The sequence below is a fragment of the Rhinolophus sinicus genome, linkage group LG10, assembly GCF_036562045.2.
Source record: "Rhinolophus sinicus isolate RSC01 linkage group LG10, ASM3656204v1, whole genome shotgun sequence".
In the NCBI taxonomy this organism is placed as follows: Eukaryota; Metazoa; Chordata; class Mammalia; order Chiroptera; family Rhinolophidae; genus Rhinolophus; species Rhinolophus sinicus.
Window position 1 is genome coordinate 39,187,089 of NC_133759.1, and position 19,052 is coordinate 39,206,140.

Genomic DNA, 19,052 nt, shown 5'->3' on the forward strand with positions numbered 1-19,052 from the left:
AGAATGGCACTGGAGTGGCATGATTGGGGATGCGCCCTGCAGACAGACTGCATCAATGCCCATGCCAGATATTCTACTTCCTATCTGACCTGGAAGTCTTTTCACCCCTCGGTGCCCAGAGACATCATCTATAAAATGGGAATAACAGCAACTGCAAAAACAATAGTATCAACCCGTATGGGTCTACACGAAGAGTCTGACACAGAGTCAGCACTCAGAACATGGCACTATTAGTTCCTGTGCTCTGCCAGAGGGTAGAGATATCTTTTAGAGAAGTTCCCCATTATTGATGTTCCCTCGGTATTGATGTTTTCCCTCTCCTGAGCTTTGCTGAAAGAGGGGGCTTTTGGCCAGCTCTCTAGCCAGTTGCTTTCTAGTTCCACCCAAGTCTCCTTTTTCCTTCCTAAAAGTTTGAAAGAGCATCACCTACCCAAACACCTTCCACTGTCCTCCCATGGCACCGGGGAAGGAGCTGAGAGGTGACACGTTGATTTGCAACATACCATGAGTACAGCCAGATGGGTCTCCAGCCCCAACCTCCTTCCCTGACTGCTGGAGGCACAAACTCAAATGTGTGCCAACCAGATGAGTGACAAGGTTCTAAGCCTCAGGAGACCTTAGTTATGTCTTCAGAACATGAGAATCAGCTGGGTCATGGCCTCAGGTCCTCTGGCCTGGTTCTCGCCAACTGGATGGAACATGTCTCCAGGGTTTATGATGAATGGACACATCTGCCCAGACAAGTAGAGGAATTCCTTGAATACAGAGTAGCAGATAAAACTAGTGCACGATGGCCCAACTTTCCAGCTTTCTTTTCAGACTCATTGCTGTTTCAGTCTGAAATGACAAGAAAAGTACGGTGGAAGTGGAGTGTATACGCCATCAAGTTCAAAAGGAGGGAAACTGAGAAACAACTGAGGTCAGATTTGCCTAGGGGCATAGACTGTCCCATGCTTCAACATTCAGGCCATTGGTGTCCTCCTCTGGGACGTGAGCAAATTTGAAAATATTTTTAATGGAGGAGCTGGAAGCTTTAGGATAAAAACTTGTCCATATTTTTAGACACATCCTTGTTATGGCCAGATTTGATCTTGAGTAAAATATTAAAAGTATATTTGAACTAGTCTGCAAAAATATTTTGAATATGTAAGTTCTCACCTTCCACCACTCCAGCTTTTTCAAAAAGAAAAATGCTGAATGGTTTAGAGACTATTTGTACAATGTAACTGAGTGCATAATGCTTAATATAAAAATGGTACTCTGATGAGATGATTGGGGAAATCAACTCATCATTGACCAAAAGAACTTGCCTTCCCACTAGTACAGCAAAAATATTTCTGCCTCACGAATATACAGCCCTATGAAAATGATCTCTGTGTAAATATTAAAAAGCAAGCACATTTCTCTTTCCTAACTCACCAGAAAGAAGGTAGTAAATAACTCAGGCCCAGGAGATAATCCCTCACTTGCCATGTTATAGGTTGGTGGGTGCTGATTCAAAACAATGCTGTATAACTGACAAGTTCCAGAATTAGTTTCTAGCTGGAGGACATGTTAAGAGGCAATGCGGTTTTCCTACCTCAGCCACCATTGAAGCAAGCCAGTTTATGGGTGAAAATGACTGAATGGGTTAAAAACTGGTGAAGAAATAGGAAAAGACGTGGTAATGAATGGTTGCTCATCAGAACAGAGTGGGCAGAGATAGGAGTGATAGGCTTTAAACACATTCATTAATAATTTGAGGAAGGAAGTGAACTGCAAGTTGTGCGTGATGCAATATTGTTCCAGTTACTAAACATCATGAAGAAATGAGAGGAACTGTAGACGAATTTAAAACACAATGCAAGGGCAATAAAGGGAAAGAGATGTAATAGTAGCCTTCTTGTAATTTTACTGTAAATCTTATTAGTCTTTATTAAACTTTATTTCCCAAATATTTTACATTAAGGAAACGTTGACTCTGCTAAAGATCTTTGCATAGCAGGCCAGTACCAGTTAAAGAATATTAATGTCCTTAAGTGCTTATTCAGAATTAGAGTGATTAAGAATGATTTTGGATGAAGGAAATTTGGAGTTTCTGGGTTTTAGTGAAACAGTATGACAATTCTGAAATTTGCAATAGGAAGACTGCCTGGAGTTAAAAAAAAAAAAAAGTGGAGTGTCACTTCATGTAAAATTGTTTTCATATGTTTAGTAACAATTTAATCGTAATAGAGTTATGGACTTAAGGTTAAGCTAGTGAAAAAGAAGGTAACTTAGGTAGAATCTGGTACAGATATTGACATTTTAAGGCAGGAAACAAAGCTTTAAAAACTAGCTTTTAATTTCAAATTGTAGGATGTTATTAAAGTTTTCTATTCCTATTTTAACCATTTGGACAGGTATGATAATGGATAATAAATACAAATCAGAATTTTCAAAACAGGGAAACTTCAAGTCTGCCGCGTGGAGGAAGTAAGTGAACTAACATGTTTCAATTCATTCCTTCAACAGATATTTATCGAGGGAGTTAAAAACATGAATCTAGGAGAAGAGATAAACAAGTATACAGGTACATAATACCTGTGACCAATGCCACAAAAAGGTACAAATAAGAACCTCTGTGAAAAAAACAAAACAAAGAAACCAACAAAAACAACCCTTCGTCTATGAGAGAAAGAGAGAGGTGAATGAGGCACCATTTGGCCCTGTAGAAAGAATGTCACTCCTAACAGTCAGACTGGTGGGAAAAGTGACTCAGTGTGGCCGGAGATAAGAGGAGTTAGGTAAGTTGGGTCCAGTCCCAACACTGGACACTTGCCTGAGGAATTTGAATTTTATTCTTTTGTCGTTTCTAGAACTCTTCATGACCTGTAGTGTAGCTTGCTTGCTGGCTGAAGGGATGAATGAAGCCATTGATTTTTTTTTTTTTTTTGAGCAAATGACAAACTCCAATTTTTGCTTTAGGAAGATTAATTTAAGTGGTGTGTAGGAGGAATGAGAGGGACGGGAGACCTATTATAAGAGTTCCAGTCAAGAGCATGAGTTTCCTGAATTAATCCCACTACGTGCCCAGTATTCCACTGGATGCTTCACACACATACTCTCGATAATTATTTAATCCTGATAATAACCCTTTGAAGAAGGAAGAGTAAATATAGCATTCTCATTTTACTGGTAAAAAGCAGGTTCAGAAAGGGTGAGTAGCTTGCCCAAATGTCGCACATGTACAAGTGGCAGAATGAGGCTCCAACCCAAGTCTGACTCATAAGCTCATGTCCTTTAAAACAAACAAGCAAACAAACAAACAAACACTACAAGTTGATACTATTCAAAGGAGGACGATTTTAACAAGGACAATGGCAGGGAATGGAAAGGAAGGAAGGGAGAGATTTCAGCAGTAAGAAGGATGTGGCAACTGCAAACAGTATGGTGACAAGGGATTTTAAAAAGTCAGTTAACAGAATTTATATGGCTTTGAACTCTGACTTGGGAAGGAAGATAGGAAATCAAATTTTGTACTTATTGTTTGAAATGACAGCAAAACATCCACATAAGAGGAGGTAGGTTCACTTTCTGCAAGTGTAAAAATCACATAGAGATCAGCTGCAACACACCGAGAACTGGAAGTGTCACTCCTCAGCAATAGACACCGACTAAGGGTATTCTCTCTGGCTGTCCACCCTTTGCACAAGTGGCTTGTACTTCTTGGCACATTTCTGCCTCTCCTGGCTTGTCTTTAGTTCACCCCCCAGTGCATTTCCCAGGAAGGTCTCCCCTGACTCCCCGGTTTCCTCACTTTACTTCTTTTTCCCCAGTGCCTCTGTTCTTTTCTGTGTCTCCCCATAGACTGAGCTGCTGCTGGAGGGCTGGGGCTCTCTTCACCTTGACAGTTGTGTAGTTTCTGAGGCTATCACCAAGTCTGACCTTCTGAAAATGTTTGTGACAGACTGATTCCTATTGTTGCTCTTGGAAAACAACCACCCTGCCCTAGTAAGTCACAGTTTCTTCCTTCTTAAGGCAGTGCAGTGAACAACCTCAAGACCAGGAAATCATCTTCCTCATCACATACCAGGGTATTATTCATGCAGTTTACTCACTGTAAAGAGCTCCCTTGAAATAAAGCTAACAATAAGTCAAAAATTGACGAATTTCCTAGTATCAATTAACTTTTAACAAGCCCACTTGCGGTTGTGTGGGTGGAGATTCCACCCTCCTTTGCTCTTTGTTTCCGAAATACATAGTGGTGGTAAAGACTTCAGAATTTCTCTGTGGGTGTCAGGCACTGCATTCAGGTTGTAACTGGGGAGTATGCTCCTTTTTTGAACCAGCTTTTGCAGAGCAGTGTTCTTACTTCAAAGTAAGGATTTGTGTGTGGTGTGTGTATCTTGGGGGTAGGGAGACATATGGATATTATTGGGGGGAGTCGCTAATGCACCTCTGGGATCCTTTTGAATACGGGAGTTTTGAAGTCCACCCAACTGTCAAATTCCATCCTAGTCCACAGGGAGTTCCCTTGAGAATTAGGAGATGTGGAAGTCCGCTGGTGCCGGGAGCCTAATTCCCAGGAGGGTTTGGGGATCTCGGGAGGGCTGGGGTTTTCTCGAAGTGGTGTTTGAAGGCTGCTCAGAGCCACGACTTGGAGCCTATTGTGGCTGGCGCCTGGGCTTTTGTGGGGCAAAGAGTAGGAAAGCCGGGAGTTCGGTTCTCGCAGGGGTTGCGGCCCAAGTTCGGGACAGCAGGGCGGCGACTGCAGGGTGCGGCGGAGGCGGGGCTGCGGCAGGGCGGGGCGGGGCGGGGCCAGGCAGGCCGAGGCCGGGGGCGGGGCCAGGCGCGGGTCGCCCTCGCCTAGGCCGCCGCTGGGCTCCGCCTCGCCGGGCTACGCAGGCGGCGGGGCTGCGGCACGGGCCGGGCGGCACCATGGCGGCGGCGGCGCCTGCTGCTGCGGCGGCTTCTTCTGAGGCGCCGGCGGCGACTGCGACGGCAGAGCCTGAGGCTGGGGACGAGGACAATCGCGAGGTCCGAGTGCTGCAGAGTCTGCGGGGCAAGATCTGTAAGCGGGGGCCGGGCTCACGGGACCCACCCAGCGGCGGCGGCGGCCGCGGGCTGAGGGGGCGGCGGGCGCGCGGGGGTGGCGGCCCCGAGCCGCGCTGGGATCGCTGGGCCGTGAGGGGTCTGGGCGGGAGCCGGAGCTGGTCGGGGGCCCGGCGAGACTTGCGGGGACGCCCGGCACGGGTGAGGCTGGAAGGGGGGTGTGTTGGGGGAGGCGTCGCCTGGACGGGGCGGCGTGGGCTGGGGCTGCCCGGTCCGGAGGGAGTGGAGCGCGGGGGAGTTGGTCCGGGAGGAGGGCGCCTGGGCAGCGCCAGCGTGAGGGGCTCGGCTTGGGGGCGCGGCCAGAACCCGGGGACGCCCCAGGTCGGGGTGCGGCCGGGGGCGCGGGCTGGGGGCGTGAGGTGCTTCCGGCAGCCCTCAGACGCAGGCCTCCCGGCGGCTGCGGGCGCCCGGGAGCTGCCCCGAGGTGGGAGCGGTAATTACCGGGAGGCGCGGCCGGAGGAGGAGGAGGGCGGGGAAGTGGGGCTGGCCCAAGGGGGAGGGGGCTGCCTGTTTCTTGGGCTCACGAGCCCTGGCGAGGTTGGAAAATGCTCCCTGATCTGGAGGAAACAGGCTCCCTGGGACTCAAGTGGCCGCCGCACGGGGTGTTTGGGAGGGGCTCGGGGCTGGACACCTGTACTCGCCCCAACAAGCTGCGGCGGTGACTTGAATCGAGAGACAGCGTGACTGGCAGTGAATTCAGGCAGGATGTAGTGGCTTCCTGTGAGCAGGTCTCAAAACAGTCATCTAACCAGCACTTAACCCACTTAATTCATTTCCTTCTCATGCATTTAATTGTTACTTTTGTGAGCGAGCCATACTAGTTGACTTAATACAAAATTTTTGCTTAGAGGCCCTGAGCATTACTGTAGACAGACCATTTGAGTTCAGTCGTTTGGACATCTATTTGGGGGGGGAAATGACCTTTTGGCGTCAGACTGCCAATTTTTCACAGTAATTTATTCAGAGGAAACACTTCTTTTTTGCTCTTTGTAAGATAACATCAATAAAACTTGTCTTTGCTTTTGTCAAACATTAGTTTTATTTTCTTTATTCAGTATCAGACTGGAAACGTGCTTCATGTTTCATGTAAATAACCCTTAGTTATGAGAACATGCTTTTTACTTTGACGAAAATCGAACTGTATTAAAATGGCTAACAATGCTCTGTCTTACGCAGGATGTAACATTTTCCTCTTTCTGAATAGTGATACTATTCACTGATCTTGGATTCTCCCACATTCCTCTTTTCAAGTTGCCCCCACCCCACTTTCAAGTATTTGGGATTTTATTAAACCTCAAAATCAGACATGTTATGTGTTTTTCCTGGGGCTCTTAAGAGAGTGCAGTTCTTAAAATCTGGAAAATTACACCAGAGAGGTAAATCTTGTCTATATATAAATTCCAACATTAAAGTTACTTTCTAGGGTATTAAAATCTTTTCAGAATTCACATTACATCTTATACTTAATATTTGTATATATCTAATTTGATATTTGGGAAAACTGTAAATGGGCCAGAGTTTCCCCCTTGATCTAATTTTCCAAATTTTTAGGACTTTACATTTTAGTGTTACTTGATGCTAGGAATTGTCCATTGGCGCCTCACTGATTTACATAGCTGCAGATTATACCATGAAATTACACATACACATGTTTTGGAATTGAGAGTTGGGGTTGGGCTATTTAGCTGCCCTGCACTTTCACCTGTTCCATGGCAGAGATATCGCAGTAAGAGATATTACTGTGCGTGAACCTTGGGCCTACAAATGAAAAAAACAACAACTTTGTTTCCGTGGGTTAGAGCAACCCCACTGCTCAGACTTGGAGATTGCTCATCCAGTTGCTGAGAGTGACATTAGCACTTTAACCATAGTGGAAATATTACATCTGTTATCTCAGTCAGTTTCTTGCTTTTTGAATTGCTCAGCTTATAGCTCAGATCATTGGAGTGTCTGCTTCACAGAAACAATGTATTAGGATACTTATATACAGAACTTCTCTCCACCTCTATCTCCATCTGCTCTCCTTTTAGCTGGTGTAATCCAAAGTTGGTTGACCTTCAGAACCCTGTGAAGAGATGCTGTTTTCTGTTTTCCTGAAACTGACATATGGGTTTTGCATGGTGGGGGCTGGGGGGCTGGAGGAGTCATTAGCAGGTGCTAAACTCACAGAAATGGGATGAGGATGGTTCTGACACTGAAGATATTAAGCAGCTTGGAGGTGGGGGTAATCGTGTCAGCTTACCTTTTGACCATACTGGGAGACCTGGGGTGGGAGGTGGGGGGGGGAAGGCTGATAGTGCCCACTAGCTTGGAGATGTGCTGGCAGATTCCACACTGCTGACTGAGTCTCTGATCTGGAGAATTCGAGATCCATCCGGCTGCAAGGGAGACTGAAAGGAAACATCCTTTTTCCTAGGCTGGGCTAAGACCCTTCAACTCCGAATCATATCAGCAAAAAAGTGAGGCTGGATTGATTTCTATATCTTTCAAGTTCTAGAGGTAATGGTCCACAACCTTCTTTAGGGGTTTCATTCCAGTATTTATTCCTGTATACTTCACAAGGTGAATTACCAGGCTGACAGATTGAAAAACTATTTTGTGGTCAGTTTCAAACAATCAACTGACATTAACAAATCCAGGGCTGCTGACAATTATTTTGTCTTACATGCTGATCTCCGGTTCCCTGAGGTCATTTTAGTGCCCTAGGAAACTATGACAGTTTCAGGTGGTCTGCTTCCATCATATTCAACAGGCAGGTTTGGTTGTTGGATATCCTACAGTTGTCATATGAACCCTTGATAAAGGATATTAAGGGTTACTCCAGACACCATCCTTTGGTCTGTGCAGTGAGTGGCACATATGCTAGGGCAGCTGAAGCACTTTGCATGCTCCCCCCCCCCACCCAAAAACAAAACAAAACTCATAAACAAGCAAAAGAGGAGGATTGGGGCTTTCTCCTTTATACTTTTAGGCTTCATGCTGTTGTTTTGTGATGTTCTCCTTTTTGTTTACTGCTTTTTGTTAAGCTTGTTCTTGTCCAATTAAATAAGATTGTAAATGGTGCTGAAAGAGCCCACACCAGCTCAGGCACGGGTTTACCTGCTCCAGGGAGACCAGGTTGGAAAGGGAGCCAAATCTGAGGATTTGGGTGAATATTGACATGTAGTACAGTGTGAGGTCTGGGACCCTGACATCCCAGAACTTACTTGGTCTCCCTGATAATCTTCAGATAAAGAATGACCTAGGGCTATTTGGCAAAGTAGGATCTATGGGGTATGCTTGAGTTCACATGCTTCGTCAGGTTAGTCACCTAGTTTTGAATCTTTACTTAATTTCCAACTTGAGTTAACCTCTGTGTGACTCTGTGTTCTCATATGTAAAATGGGGATAGTAAAATCATCTCTCTCACAGGATTGATTTGAGGATTAAATAAATCCTCTTCTCTCATCATTTCTTCCCCTCCCTCCAGGAGCTGGGTCAGACACGGACCATCTCTTAGGAAGAAGTAAAGTAGGAGATAAAAACTAATCTTTATTTATTGTTCTTGTCCAACATATACTGGCATTTTCTGGTGTACAAAGCTGATTAAAATCAGAAGACCTGTGTTCTGTTTCATACATTGTTTATTATTATTCGTGTGGTGACTTTAGGTAGCTCACTTACCTTTGAGCTTATCTTCCTCATCTTTAAAATGGGAATAATGCTTCATCATGTACATTGTTCCCTCTGCCTGGGTGTGTCTTTCTCCTTTCTTCTGCCCCATGTTTAAGTTAGAGAACTCCTACTCATCCTTCAAAACCCTGCTCCATGCAATCTCCTGACCAAAGCCTTCTTTGGGACACCACCAACTCCCATCCCTGGGATTGTTAGGCCTTTGTACTGCTGGGAAATCACAATTCCTTGTCCATTTCCTTATTATATAGTACATTTCATGAAATTCATTTGTTTCCCCTGCTAGACTGTGTGCTCTTCCAAGGTAGAATTCATTCTTGTTTATTTTTTTCTTGTTTAGCTATCCTAGTGTCAGCGTGGTTCCTAGAACAGACCTGGCCTTTAGAAAATGCCATACCTCTCACTATGTTATCATGAGGAGGATTTGAGATACAAGATACGAAACTGTTTTGTACATTTTATTGCTGAACAAACTAGAAGAGATGGTATTATTAAAAGAAAACTACATGGATCTGTGGCAGGAAGATTATCCCTTTGAAAATCACAGTGCCAGCTGAGCTTAGGTTTGAACTGTTGCCTAAATTGCCTCATTAGGAAAAGGATTACATTTTTCTAAATGCTTCGATTGCTTATTATTAAGGGATTTGACTATTGTTACCTGACTGTATGTATTCCATGAATATTGTTAATATTTGGTCTTTAGCTTGGAAAACAAAAAAATCTCATAATCCCACCTTACACACCAACTGTTTTTATTTGTCATGGCAGGTTTGAATTTTTTGGTAATGTATAAATCAAAACATTTTATTGACGACAAAATAGAATTGAGAGGGAGAGATTTAAAAGTTTATGCTAAGAATTCATTATTATCAGATATTTGAAATGAGGTAAGTTGTTTAATAAATTAATAGAGGGAAAGGTTAAAAAAGGTTTTGTTCATGCTGAGAATTCATTATTGTCAGAAATTTGAAATGAGATGATGAGTTATTTAGGATGGAGGAAGAATCCATCTTTCAGATGGATAGAAATGAGAGAAAAGGTTCTTTGTAGAAGTTCGCAGAGCAGTCTGCTAATCATTTGCTCTGAGGAAGACAGGAGGTAAACCTCAATGAGTTCATAGAGTATTTTTTTCTTTTTGAACTTAGAACTCTTTGAATAGACTCTAAGAGCCTGTGAAATTAATGTAGCTGAAATAAAACTATCGTTTTATCCTTTAATCATAGATGCTAATCCTATTTCCTTGTTAATGTGCTTTATGAAATTATTTGACAATAATACCAGATTACATGTTTTATCTACTAAGGAAGTTCTATGCTCTTTTGAGAGCTGCTAAGTTTTGTTGTATAGTCATCGATTAATGCAACTTTAGTAACTCTTTATGTATATTAAGAAATTTCTATCATGTATCTTTAGTTTTGTATGTCATTTTAGTCATCCAAAAAAAATCCCTAGCTAAAATAATATACCTTGTAAGGTTATATTTGTGATATTTGCAATACACATGCAAATATCAATAATAATTGCTAATCATTTGCTCTGTTACTAAGAGCTTGGATCTAAGAATACTATTAATGACAGAAGGACTTTGGAAAAATTCTTTAACTTTGCTGAGCCCCTATTTTCTCACTTGTAAAATGAGAGGTTTGGATGTGGTCTTTAACATCCCTTTTAGCACTGTTTGTTTTTTGCTTTTAAACTTGAACCATCCTGTTTAAGACAGTACGTGATACTTGAACGCTTAAATGTATTTAGTATACCTGTTGTGCATAAGATGCACTGTTTTAAAAATATCTAAGATTTGTTAGATAAGATTATTTGAATTCTAAAGTTTTTTCCTCTGTATGTTAATTAATTTATTTAGCAGTACATTATACGTATCTGAGTGGTAGGACATTAGCCCACGGGACTGTGAATTGGGTCTAAGCTGTGAATGGGATGAAAAAGTTCCTTACTGGTTTATCCTGAAGTATATACTAAGCAACAGTTGCTTTCAGATACCTGTATTCGTAGAGAGTTATGGAAGTTTAGAGCTGGAAGGTAGAGAACATACTTGTTCTGTCCTCTCATTTTACAAAGGAGTTGCCACTCAGAGAGTCCAGGTGTCACACAGTCAATGGCCTGTTGGCCACTAGTCCACTAGTATTATCAAAGTTCTTTCTAAAGTGCTACTTAGGATGAATTCATTAGTACTAGTGTTGCAAACGTACCTCATTTAGTATAAGAAGATTGCACTGCCTATCTAGTGACATATCCAGTAGTAATAGGTTTTCATTGTGCCATTACACACACTCATCAGTTTCATTTTAATAACTTTGTGAAGTGGTTAGGGTTAGTGAGGAGACTGTGGTTGTGACCTACGTGGAGACTGAGCCTCGGTGCTTCCCTGCTTGTGTCCTGCTCTAACCCTGCTGTTTTCAGTCCTGACTGCCCATCAGTGTCACCTGTGAACTTAAAAAATTCTAATGCCCACGGAATCATAATTTCTGGGGTGGTGCCTGGGCATCTGTAGGTTTAAAGTGTTCATCAAAGGGTGATAATGGGCAGCCAGGATGGTGAACTTCTTCTTTTGCAAGTTGAACAGACTAGCCACAAACTACCGAATGATAGCAACGTGCTGTGCGTGACCATTTAGAAGGGACCATAGAAAGTTTGGTGTGATCACAGGGAAGTTTTAATTTGTTTGATTATTTTTGAGAAGATTTATTTATTTGATTAGGTGATACAAATATCTGGTATAAAATTCAAAAGATAAAAACAGGTATACATTGAAACGTAAGTTTCCTTATTTCTGTTGTCCCCTAGCCATCCCCATTCCAGAAGCAAGCATACCAGTTTTTTGTCTATCCTTGTATTTACAAATACAAATGTAGAGTATTAATGTCTCTCTCATCAGCTTACAAATTATAGCAAAATATACACATCGCATATTGCTTTTTTGTGCTTAACAATAGATTGAAGATTTTTCATATCCATAATGTATATATAGGGAGCTGCCTTATTTTTAACAGTTGCATAATATTCCATCATGTGGATATACCACTATTTATTTAACCAGTCCCCTATTGATGTTCATTTAGGTTGTTCCCATTCTTTGCTGTTACAAACATTACTGTAATAAATAACCTTGTAGGGATGTCATTTTTAATATGAGTGCATGTATCTATTAGTAGGATAAATTTCTAGATGTTAAATTGATGAATTGAATGGTATATATATATTTTTACTTTGGAAAGACAATGCCAAATTGCTTTTCATAGAAACTATAGCAATTTATGCTCCTACCACCAATGTATGAATGCCTATATCTTTACACCTACATAGTGTGTATTTTAAAACTTCTTGATCTTTACTGGTCTGTAAGATGAAAGGAAACGTTTAATTTGTAGTTTTAATTTGCACTTCTTCTAAATGAGGTCAAGGATCTCTTCATATTTTTAAGAGCAATTTTTATTTCCTGTTTTTTGGATGAACTTACCTGTTTATTTCGTTTTTCCTTTTTTCTACTGGAGTATCAGTCTTCTTACTGATTTGTGGGTATGCTTTATTCAGTAAGGAAGGTAGCTAATTTTTTTAGCGGAAATATATATATATATTTTAATTTAAATGCTTTGGCTGATGCTTGCATTTATTCTTGAGAAGTTGATTGTGAGATCCAGTGACGACAGTCAGTCGTCGATCTCATCTTACATAATTTCTGATATTAGACTAGAGCTGGAGAAAGAATTGTTTGAGCAAAGGTACGTGACAACTTATAAACAGGAGTTAAAAGAGAAATAATAGCTTGGGAGAAGATTTTGCAACAAATCCTACAGACAAAAAGGAAACACATATATAGCACTTACTCTGTGCCAGGCAGTGTGTTAAAACACTTTAAGCATATTAATTAATTTAATCGTCACGGTAACTAAGTACAGTTATTATGACAGGTGAGGAAACTGACGCACAGAATAGCTAAACTAACTCAGTTGACTGAGCTCAGAGAGCTGGTGAGTGGAGGACCCGTGTTGGGCAGACTGGCTCTGGAGTCCATCCTGTTCCTCTTCACCTTCTAGGCTGTGCTGCCTCTGTTTGTTAGTGTCCAGAATATATAAAAAGTTCATACAAATATGAAAAAGGAAAAGGCCATTAGAAAAATAAAGAATGTGAATAAGCATTTCACAGAAAAGGAGATACGAAAGGCTAATAAACATAAGAAAATACTGGTAAGATTTAACAAAAATCAATCGGAGATACAAATTTTAAAAAGTCATCAGTTTGTGAAAACAGAAAAGCTTGTTAATTTCAGTATTTTGTGACAGTTCAGGGAAAAGCTACTTTCTTCACTGTTAAATTGGTAAAGCAATGTTGGAGAGCATTTTGTCAGTATCTGTTAAAAATTTAAATGTATATACCCTATGCATTTCTATTTCTACATATCTACCCTATAGGAAAATTTGTCCAGTTGCAGAAGAGGCATGTACAAAGATGTTTAATGTTGCCTTGTTGGTAAAACAAAACGATTAGAGACAACTTAAGTGTCTATCAGTAGTAAAATGGCTAAATAATATTTTCAGATACATGTTCTATAGCAGCTAAAAAGAATGAACTTCAAGATGATTATTGAGTGAAAAAAAGTAAGTTGTTAAATAGATATGTATGGTACATATGTGTTTTATCTTTTCTACATGTATATGGGAAAATGCACAGAAAGAGATTTTAAAAGATGTACATTGGTTACCGCAGTGATGAACGAAGGGAAGTAGCCTTACTTACACTGATTTCTTTTTCTACAGAGTATTTATGTATTAGCTATGTTATAATAAATGACATTTGTGTAAATGAATTTGATACTAATTAATCTCTCTTGCTCCACTGTTGAAGACTATCCTAGCTACAGAAATAAGGGCGACTAAATGTTAGGCTTGGTAACATTTTGAGTGCACATAGAAATAAAGTCAACTTTTCTGTCAAGTTTTTGGGTAACTTTTTATTTCCTATACTTTGCCTGTTTTCACTATTTGTATTTAAAAAGTTGACTAAAAAAATTTGAATGTTTTGTTTCAGAGGAATGTAGTAAAAAAGAATAATTTTTATCCTTTAAAATAATAATGTGTGTGAGTGGTGCAGAACGTCTTAATTTTGAGTTTGGACAATTTTGTATAATATTTTCTTAGGATGGGGGAAATGAACTACATTTATTGAGTATTGATTTACTCTTTTCTACGTACTGTGTTAGGCTATTTTGCAAATTGTTTTATGTAACCCAGTTTCATGAAGGAGGTTGTTATTCCTCTTTTAGTGAAGAAGCAGATAGAAAAGTTATTTGTCCAGGATTTAAAAAGGTCTTTAAGTTACCAAAGTCCGTATCTTTTCTCTAGCAAGTTGCCTGACAGATGATATAAAGGAAAGAACTGATGAGTACATTTCTGTTGTCAAAAAGTTAGTAATTATCCCTAAATTGGTTGTGGTCTAACGTAATAGATACTCAGTAAAATTAGAATGTTGGAATGCTGTATCTTTAGTATTGCTTTGGGGGGGTCACAAAAAAATGTTACTCTTCTGTTTGTCAATGTTCATGTGAGTTTGTGCTTGTCAGTGGTTCTTCTAGAAAACCACACACACACACACACCCCCTCTACATGCATGTGTACGTGGTGCAACTTCTTTATATCCAGGTGCCACTTTTTTTTTTCTGAAAAGCACTAGATCATAATGAGTCCCGTTTTGGGTCTCTGGATATCGTTACCAGCAATAGCAGCCGTATTCCATACATGACCCGGCCATATAGCCCTTAGTTTGTTTGCTTGCCTCACTGGTCTCTCCTGTTCAGTTTAGGAGCCTTGCTGAGCTTTATGTAGCTGTAGGAACCACTGGCCCATCCTAGGAGAGATGCCTGCCATATGTATTTCAGAGTCTGGTTTGCTACTTGAGAAGGGGCTGTAGGAAGCTTAGGGATCAGCACACTTTCAAAACTGAAGCCGGAAGTGGGCAAGGCAAACCACAGGAAGATCCTGCCTGCATCTTGGCGACGTACCTCTATAACCAATGGACGCTTCCTGGCAATACCTTGTGAAACTTGCTTTTTCATGTAGAGTAGTTTCCTAACTTCTTGTTCTGTACTGAGCTGCACTCCAAAGTGATTAATACGATAGTAATATAGATAACTATGATAATTATTATGCACATGACTTGGGTAAAACAAGTGGCCCCTAATTATGTCCTGTCAACTTTCCCACTGAGGAGTTGCACCTTACCTAGTAGGACACTTTTGAGGAGTTGCTGTGGAATGTATGCTTTAACCTTGATTTTATGCCTTGTCGAGAATTATGCTTATTGTTCAGATTTTATAGCCACAAAACAGTTCTTTGCTCAGAGTTTAGGCTAACCACCTAAACTATGCTGGATTCCTGGAGTCCTTTGATCACTCAAGTGCTTTCTCGGTGGTGTGACCTTGTTTTTAGGCACCTTGATGATTGCACATCCTTATTTCCATGAAGGTGTAGGAGTGCAGTGTTAGTGAAACTTTATTATTCCCTTTTTCTTTAACCTCCAGGTAGGTTCCAGGTTAATATCATACTGCCTATTCTGAGGCAGAACCAGATTTCGGAGAGGAATTAGGTAATCTGTTGATTTTTTTTTTTAGGTAACAGTTGCATGGGATTATAGAATCTCAGATTATATTTTTTAAAGCTAATTTATCATTTACTGGAAGTGAGAAAAATTGCTTGGCACCCAGTTATCTGTTCTCATTAATTTGTGTGTTGGAAAACCCTCCTTGTGCCTAGTGGTACCATTTCTCTTTCTCTGCCTGAATAATATCATAAACGTATAACTTTTCATTGGTGCTTTCAAGGTGACAAGTAAGGAGGGAAGCGCCTAGCAGCTACATGATTTTTTTCTCTTCAGTGGTTCTTAGCTCCTCACCCCCTTTGTTTTTTTTGCTACCATGCACCTTGGGTAACCTGACATACTCTAAAGAGGATGAATATAAGACTCTTAGGAAGGTCGTGTGTGATTATGGTGGTTCTCTGCCTTACTCCATTGAAAACTATAAAGATAAATGAACAAAAGAGAGTTTTTATCTTGTGTAAGATATCTTTATCCTAGACAGTATATTTATTATATTAGCTGTATAGAAATTGATTGATAAATGATAATATAGCATGTTGAAAGCATGGTTTTCTGCTGCTTTTCTAGTAATCACCTAACCTCTCTGAGCCTCAGCCTCTTCTTCTATAAATTGGGAATAGTAGTTTTTCTCATCTTACAAAGTGGTTGTGAAAAGGTTAAATGATTTAGTACACACCGCCTGGCACGCTGCGCTCAGTTAAGTGTGGGCTGTAATGTAAGCGGTAGTGATACTTGGTAAAGTATACTTGCATAGTTTGTTTTGATGAACAGTTTATTTAATATAAATCTGTATCTAGTTCTTGTACTGTTCATCAGATTGAACTGGAATAGGTAGCAATGTCTAAACACATTTGAAATCATTGTTACCGTGTGCTTTTTAAATGTGGTGTCAGAATTTTGAAGCTGTGGGGAACCAAGAAGATTAACTAGTGAAGGGGTCGCAAACTCCAGTCTACAGAGACCGGGCATAATGAGGTGAACCCAGTGGGTAGGGATGGTTATGCTTTAGTAAGGGGTACCTGCAGTTTCTATTCAGAACCATGGTGCCAAGTCTTTGATTATTGAAGAGAAACCAGAAATAATGTACTTATTTGTTAGTAACTTTCCCAGTTTCTAGATTTCAGCTATATTTTTTTTAATACTTGGCAGGCCAAACAAAATAAATCTCTGGCTGGCTGACCCCCAATTTGTGTCCTCTAAAACAGTTCAAACCCCTCACTTTAGAGATGTGGAGTCTGAGGTATAGAAACAAAAAGCCCAGGTGTTTTTCCATCTATTTCCCATAATGGAAATCTATTACTTCTGAAATAAGAATCTCATTTTTAAAAAATAAGTGAGCTCCTCTGGTGTATTCAAATGTTAAATTACGGATTATCTTTGGTCAGGACCTAATGGCTTGGGGAGAAGGAATTGTGTACAGATGCTAACATTTTTAGACTCTCTGACCAAGGAAGGGCACTCCTAGCTACTGTTTACTGAGTGCTTCCTCTGTTCTAGGCATTGAGTAAGTGCTTTACCTCAGTTAATAGTCACAGCAATCCTGAAGCGTTAGTTACCTCTTTTTATGCAGCAGGTTGAGATTAAAGACATACAGGTGATCAAGTACAAAGCTTGTATTGAAACTCCAATCTCTTGTCTCCAACATGAGTTCATTTACCTTGTGATACTATATTGATACCGTATGTCTTCAGAATTATGTGCCCCTTTTATCTTGTAAAAATTAAACTTGATAAGAAAATTTGAAAGCTCTTATGTTAATATTCTATAGGATTGTCTTGTTTGTGTATGATTAGCTGACGTAACAGCATTTAATTTTACTCTAAATTTGTCAACACCAAGACTATTACCGTGTTTCCCCGAAAATAAGACCTACCCCAAAAATAAGCCCCAGTTAAAATCATCAGCCAGACGGATGCATTTAATACATTATGACGATGTTCCAGAAGAAGATGACATGACTGTGTTTGAATAAATGTAGATTGTTATACATGAAAAAATAAGACACCCCCTGAAAATATGCCCGAATGCGTCTTTTGGAGCAGACATTAATATAAGACCTGGTCTTATTTTCGGGGAAACACGGTATATTTTAAGTGTACATTTGCTTCATTCTTCTTCAGTTCATTCATGTGTGTGTGTGTGTGTGAATTTAAATGATAAAGTTTGCATGTTTTTATATCTTTTCCTCATCTTAAGTTCCAACCCTATGTTTAGGTTGATTCTTTTTATTAGAACATCGTATCCTGAGTCACTCAGGCAAAATTATTCTATCTCTTACATTTTTCTTTTCCTCCCATTTCGTTACCTTAGTTTAGGCCCTTTAACCATCAGAGTAGTCTTCCTAAGGCATAGTTCTCACGACATAGAAATGTTTAGTGACACTTGTTGCCTGCCGAATAAAGTTAAAAGTCCTTAGCTTGACATTTCAGGTTCTGTTTGATTCCACCCTTCCTTTACAATCTTAATTCTTCTGTTTCTGTTTCAGCTCCCTTTTGCTTTAGTCAGTCTGTACTAGTCACTCCCTTCTTGAAGGAATTGCTCGTTTCCACCTCCAGAACTTGTTCACATTGTGCCTTAATCTTGGTATGTTATCCCTCCACCCTCAATTTCTGTATTAAAAATAACAACAACAACAACAAACCAATTGGAAGGTGTTATTGTGAAGATTAAGTAACGTAAAGTCCTTAAAAAATGTCTGCTGTGTGTAGTGTATGTATTAACTTATTCAGTAAATGGTAGCTATTGTTGTGATTTAGCTCTCCTCCCATGCCAAATAATCTTTGTCTTAGGGTCATGTCATCCAAGACCCTGGCCCTTTGCAGTTTTTCTTGGGTTTTAATCCAGTCCCACTGGGATCCCTGTTGGCTCTTATCCCTGTACTTAATTTATTGTCTGAATAGACTTGGGCCTGCAGGATCTCTTAAGGACAATTTCAGAAAGGAACAGCTGTCTGTTCCTCTCAGCACTGCTGTGTTCAGAAAGACAGAGTGGAATGGAAAGACTAAGCTTTGGAGTTTGAGTTCTGTCAAATCACCTTATCAGATATGTAACTGAATTTTTTTTTTTTTATAGAAAGGAACAGTAATACTTACCTTACAGGTTGTTGTATAGGTCAAATGAGATATTTGAGAACATGTTGAGCATTGTCTTGGAGCATCCAACTACTTGATAAATATGAATCTTCCTTTCTTCTCCTGGTAGTGTCTTCCACCAGGACACATAGAAACACACACACAAACCTACAGCTGTAAATGCTGCACAGTCCCCGCCAGGCATACACATAAGCACATACGTGTGTGCATACTCACATATACCAGAATCTGTACCCAGTAGCCTGGTACTTGGAATTCTAGACCTAGGTACAATTTACATGGTAGGATCTGGATTTATTAATATCTGGCAGTTTTTATGTAGAATCATTGATCTTGTACACAGAGTTGACTAGCTTTCCATTTGTTAGTTTAAGTTCTCAGTTTTGATTCCCAGTGGTGTTTATCTTCTTGATTTAAACTGTTTACTTTTGACAATGACTAAAGGCTACTATTTTCTAGAAAATACTTATCTCCCCTCTTCAGGTATTTATGCAGAAGCTACTTTCTCAGCGGAGCCTCCCTTGGCTCCCCCTGCCTCTGCCGTCTCATGTGGTGCCTGCCCATTCCTGCCTAACGCTAATTAGTACACTACCATGTTTACTCATT

At 40.4% G+C, this 19,052-nt stretch overlaps 1 protein-coding gene across 3 annotated transcripts in view; it reads left to right on the forward strand.

Annotated features, from left to right (window-relative positions):
- The first annotated feature begins 4,811 nt into the window (after positions 1-4,811).
- Positions 4,812-19,052, forward strand: part of RASA2 (RAS p21 protein activator 2) — a 102,399-nt gene continuing 88,158 nt past the window's right edge. For 2 of the 3 annotated variants that reach the window (XM_074312934.1, XM_074312935.1), the window contains exon 1: positions 4,812-5,032. In XM_074312934.1, coding sequence (XP_074169035.1) covers positions 4,900-5,032 — 133 coding nt within the window. In that variant the 5' untranslated portion in view covers positions 4,812-4,899. The remainder of the gene's footprint in view (positions 5,033-19,052) is intronic. The other variant, XM_074312936.1, reaches the window with a different exon arrangement.